This window comes from Nicotiana tabacum, chromosome 13 (assembly GCF_000715075.1).
Source record: "Nicotiana tabacum cultivar K326 chromosome 13, ASM71507v2, whole genome shotgun sequence".
In the NCBI taxonomy this organism is placed as follows: domain Eukaryota; kingdom Viridiplantae; phylum Streptophyta; class Magnoliopsida; order Solanales; family Solanaceae; genus Nicotiana; species Nicotiana tabacum.
In genome coordinates this window covers 115,853,244-115,855,245 of record NC_134092.1, presented here as the reverse complement: position 1 = coordinate 115,855,245, position 2,002 = coordinate 115,853,244, and the positions used below count along the sequence as shown (strand labels likewise).

At 33.0% G+C, this 2,002-nt stretch overlaps 1 protein-coding gene across 1 annotated transcript; it reads left to right on the top strand.

Annotated features, from left to right (window-relative positions):
* The first annotated feature begins 595 nt into the window (after nt 1–595).
* LOC107786551 (ethylene-response factor C3-like) lies at nt 596–1,646 on the top strand. The gene has a single exon (XM_016608040.2). It carries the CDS (start codon nt 768–770, stop codon nt 1,341–1,343), a length of 576 nt encoding a protein of 191 aa, XP_016463526.1. The 5' UTR covers nt 596–767; the 3' UTR covers nt 1,344–1,646.
* Nucleotides 1,647–2,002: the final 356 nt, after the last annotated feature.

Below are 2,002 nucleotides of genomic sequence, written 5' to 3'. Positions count from 1 at the left end.
AAGTTTTGTGAGTGATTCAAGTAAAAATTCAAAATTTTATAAACAAACGCTGATTTCGAAAAAAAAGTAAAAATTTTTTGGTAAAAAGGCAAAAAAATTCTTATGTCCAAACGGGCTATAAAACTCTTCACAAAAACTATGTGCATGACTGTGTCAAATCAAAACATCTCTTCATTCGATTAATACATTTTCTGAAATGATTATTTAATCATGTTTCAGAAAATTACAGAAATGGGCAAAAGAAGAAAAACAATGGAAAATGAAAAAAGTGGACCAAATGAAGACCAAATTCTGAGGTCATGAGTCTATTATTAATATTTTTTAATATATGGTTTCATGAGCTGGCCGCCATTCCCTTAAATTCGTTTGACCAACATATGACCAGTTGACCACACCTGCACTAATTATTTCTTTGGTTAATTTCTGCAGCCCCTATTACTTACTACTCTAATAAGAAGACCACACTCCATAGTCTCTATCAAATTTCAACCCCATCAACTTTTATTTTAACATATATTCTAATAAACCCCTCGTGTGCACTTCTCAGTCTTTATATATAGAACGTATCCTTTCCTAAGTTCAAAAAACCAAAAACACACATTGATCAAATATCACTTCAAAAATTCAAAACACACACTATAAAAAAAAAATTTGAAATAGCTATCGCTAATCCGTAGCTAAGCAAGATTAGCGACGAACTTTTCTGTTTAGCTACAGAATTTTGTCTGTTGCTAATTTCTATTTTTTTAGTAGGGACAGTTTAAAAAATGGATTATTCACGGTATAATCATCTTGGTTTCAATGAGAATGACACTGAAGACATGCTTCTTCTCAATGTCCTATCAGAAGCTGGTGAAAATTCATCTAATAATCTTCATTTCAACAAACAAGAAACACACTTCAAACACAACGAAGGAGCCAATTATAGAGGTGTAAGAAGGAGGCCATGGGGGAAATACGCGGCGGAAATAAGAGATTCAACTAGAAATAGCGTTAGGGTTTGGCTTGGAACATTTGATACTGCAGAAGAAGCAGCTTTGGCTTATGATCAAGCCGCGTTCGCGTTGCATGGGACAATGGCAGTGTTAAATTTTCCAGTGGATATTGTTTATCAATCGTTAATGGAGATGGAGTGTGGATTTGAAGAAGGATGTTCACCTGTTTTGGTACTGAAGAAAATGCATTCTATGAAAAAAGGTAAGAGTAATAATATTCATAGAAAGAAGAAGGAAAAAGAGATGAGCTTTGAAAATGTGTTGGTTTTGGAGGATTTAGGAGCTGATTATTTGGAGGAAATTTTGAGGTTGTCTGAAGGCTGTTGTGATCCTTCAATGTCTTGCTAGCAAAATTATTAACATGTGCATGTAAAGGTATCCAAGTTAGGGATAACAAAGAGGAGGCAGATGCGCAATTAGGATTTTGAGTTTATGAATTCTTAATTCTAGAAAAGACAGCTTACTCAATTCTGAATATATTAATTATATATAGAGTGAATTTTTAACAAAAATATAGCATATGAGCCAAAGTTACTGAGTTTTACCGAACAATAGGCAGAACTATACCGAGACGTTCTCCTGTAACGTTTTAACCTATCGTGCCCTGTCCCGCTTAAGATGTTTTCTTTACTTACAAATTAATGATCTCTTCTTATTCCTTTTTCCTCATTTCTTCTCGTTCATATTCATTTACATATATGTATTCTTTTTGATAATATTGGTATCAAATCCATTAATCTCTTCTTGTACTGTAGAGATCTAAGGCAATGAAAGACCTGTTTACTGGATTTTAATTTTATTCTTGAGTTTATGTTAGTGTTTTTATGTTCTCGGAAGGTAAGAGAGGACTTTAATTTGTTGTGTGAAGTATTGAGACTTTGCTCTTTTTGGTCCTCCTCATTTTTAGTCAACCAATGTTTAGGGTCGGTTAGTTGTACTAGAGTTAAATGGTTTAAATTTCTTATTTAGTTTTTTGCCAATATAGTTTGCGTCTTAATGGTAAAATT